The 3,336-nt window shown below is 37.6% G+C and overlaps 1 protein-coding gene across 1 annotated transcript in view; it reads left to right on the forward strand.

Moving 5' to 3' along the window:
* OR2C3 (olfactory receptor family 2 subfamily C member 3) overlaps positions 1–1,640 on the forward strand; it is a 10,561-nt gene extending 8,921 nt beyond the window's left edge. Inside the window, exons 2-3 of the mRNA XM_025860091.2 lie at positions 936–1,045; positions 1,615–1,640. Coding sequence (XP_025715876.2) covers positions 936–1,045; positions 1,615–1,640 — 136 coding nt within the window. The remainder of the gene's footprint in view (positions 1–935; positions 1,046–1,614) is intronic.
* Positions 1,641–3,336: the final 1,696 nt, after the last annotated feature.

Consider the following 3,336-nt stretch of genomic DNA (forward strand, 5'->3'; position numbering starts at 1 on the left):
AATAAGTCAATCAGAGAAAGACATGTATCACATGACCTCACTGATATAAGGAATTCTTAATCTCAGGAAACAAACTGAGGGTTGCTGGAGTGGTCGGGGGTGGGAGGGATGGGATGGCTGGGTGATAGACATTGGGGAGGGTATGTGCTACGGTGAGCGCTGTGAATTGTGCAAGACTGTTGAATCACAGATCTGTACTTCTGAAACAAATAACGCAACATATTTTAAGAAAAAAGGAAAAGAAGAAGATAACAGGAGAGGAAGAAAAGGGGAGTATGTCAGAGGGGGAGACGAACCATGAGAGATGATGGACTCTGAAAAACAAACTGAGGGTTCTAGAGGGTAGGGGGGTGGGGGGATGGGTTAGCCTGGTGATGGGTATTGAGGAGGGCACGTTCTGCATGGAGCACTGGGTGTTATGAACAAACAATGAATCATGGAACACTGCATCAAAAACTAATGATGTAATATATGGTGATTAACATAACAATAAAAAATTTTTAAAAAAAACTAATGATGTAATACATGGTGATTAACATAACAATAAAAAAATTAAAAAAAAAATACTGTTGTTTATATAGGCCCACAGGACATGCATATGATGTTGCACCAGAAGCTACCCAGAGTACATGTGCCTAGCCTTACAATTTGCAATGCCAAGTATATACAAGTATAAAAATATCAAAACCACCAAAAGACAAAATGATGAAAAAATTTCAGAGATTTCATAAAAGATACAAGCAAAAAAAGATTACAACAAACTTCCTTTTACCTGGAGAAATCAGAAAATAAAGTAGTATACACATAAACTAACTTGCCCTCCTCATTCTCTAAAATACCCACATTTTTTTTAATTTCTACTAATCCAGTGAGGATGTCTGGATTGAAAATAAAAGCAAAGCTTCTCTTCAAGGAAATGATTGTTTGAACATAAGAAAAGAAATACGAAAACTGGGTATGAACCTAAAGAATCTAGGATTTAAAAAATGTCAAACTTATGCAAAAGTTAATCTACACATATTTAATTTTTATTACTTTTCAGAAAGTATTAGGGTTCTCCAGGAAACGGAATCAATAGAATATGTAGATATAGATAATAGATTGATAGATGATAGGTAGATAATGATAGATAGATGACTGATAGATATAGATAGATAGATGATAGATAAATAGATAATAGATAAATAGATGATAGATGGTAGATAAATAGAGAGATTTTAAAGAAATGGCTCTTGTGATTTTGTGGGTTGGCAGTTCAAAATCTGCAGGACAGGCTGGAGACTCAAGGAAGAGTTGATGTTGCAGCTGAAGTCCAACATGATCTAAAAGCAGATTTCCCCCTTGCTAGGGGAATCTCTGTTTGATCCTAAGACCTTCAATTGGTTGGATGCAGCCCACCCACCCAATGGAGAGCAATCTGCTTTACTCAAAGTCTATTGATCTAAACACTAATCTCATCTAAGAAATACCTTCACCTCAGGAATGATGTTTGACCAAATTACTGGGTACCATGGCCTAGTCAGATTGACAGAGCAAGTTCACCATCACAGAGACTAATTAGCTCCTAGAATTCATTGAAATTGTATTAATTTCATTAATTTTTACAACTTAAAGATTCTCACGTTCGCCTTTTCCTGTAATTCTGAGAAAAAAATATGCAAAGTAAACTCTGCCTTGCCATTAAATCTTGAATTGTTCTTACTTCAGAATTGTCAGAAGGTGAAAATACATGAGTTAATGAAGTACAAATCCATTTACATCATAATTAGCATCATCATCCTCATCAGGATCATCATTGACCCTGGCAAACTCTCTCAGACTGTGCAGCTGTGGGTCATGGCTTTCCACCCTCTTCATGTCCACGTGCTACCACACCACACTATCTCCTTCTGTGACCCTCTGTTCTTGAATTAGTAAGAATCGTATCCCTAAAGAGAGAGAGACGCAAACCAAGAAACAGACTCTTAACTACAGAGAACAAACTGATGGTGACCAGAGGGGAGGGGGGAGGGGGATAGGTCAAATGGGTGATGGGCATTAGGAAGGCACTTGTGATAAACACCAGGTGTTGTACGGAAGTGTGAGGACATGGATGAAGCTAATCGTATTATGCTAAGCCAGTCAGAGAAAGACAAATACCATATGATCTCACTCATATGTGGAATTTAAGAAACAAAACAGATGAGCTGAGGGGAAAAAAGAAAAGGAGACAAATCAAGAACAGACTATTTGTGTGTGGTGTAAGAGAATGGTCGAGTTTCATTCTTCTGCATGTGGCTGTCCTATTTTCCCAGCACCATTTATTGAAAAGACTGTCTTTTTTCCATTGCATATTTTTCCCACTTTGTCGGAGATTATTTGACCATAGAGTGGAGGGTCCACATCTGGGCTCTCCATTCTGTTCCATTGGTCTATATATCTGTTTTTGTGCCAGTACCATGCTGTCTTGGTGATCACTGCTTTGTAATATAGTTTGAAATCGGGCAACGTGATGCCCCCAGCTTTGTTTTTCTTTTTCAACATTTCCTTGGCGTTTTGGGGTCCTTTCTGATTCCATACAAATTTTAGGATTGTTTGTTCTAGTATTTTGAAAAATGTCATTGGAATGTTGATCAGGATGGCATTGAAGGTATAGATTGCTCTGGGTAGCATAGATATTTTAACAATGTTTATTCTTCTGATCCATGAGCATGGAATATGTTTCCATCTTTTTGTGTCTTCTTGAATTTCTTTCATGAGTGTTCTGTAGTTCCTAGAGTAGAGATCCTTTATCTCTTTGGTTAGGTTTATTCAGAGGTATCTTATGGGTTTTGGTGCTATTGTAAATGGAATCGTTTCTCTAATTTCCGTTTCTACAGTTGCATTGTTAGTGTATAAGAAAGCAAATGATTTCTGTGCATTGCTGTTGTATCCTGCCACATTACTGAATTGCCGTATGAGTTCTAATAATTTGGGGGCGGAGTCTTTTGGGTTTTCCACATAAAGTATCATGTCATCTGCGAAAAGAGACAGTTTGACTTCTTCACCAGTTTGAATACATTTTATTTCTTTTTGTTGTCTGATTGCAGTTGCTTGGACTTCTAGTACTATGTTGAACAATAGTGGCGACAGTGGGCATCCTTGTCGTGTTCCTGATCTTAAGGGGAAAGTCTCCCAGCTTTTCCCATTGAGGATGATATTCACTGTGGGTTTTTCATAGATAGATTTTATAAACTTGAGGGATATTCCCTCTATCCCTATACTCTGAAGAGTTTTAATCAGAAAAGGATGTTGTATTTTGTCAAATGCTTGTTCTGCATCAATTGAGAGGACCACATGGTTCTTCTCTCTCCTCTT

The sequence above is a fragment of the Callorhinus ursinus genome, unplaced genomic scaffold, assembly GCF_003265705.2.
Source record: "Callorhinus ursinus isolate GAN/ISIS: 27379988/994484 unplaced genomic scaffold, GSC_fseal_2.0 scaffold123, whole genome shotgun sequence".
Classification (NCBI taxonomy): Eukaryota; Metazoa; Chordata; class Mammalia; order Carnivora; family Otariidae; genus Callorhinus; species Callorhinus ursinus.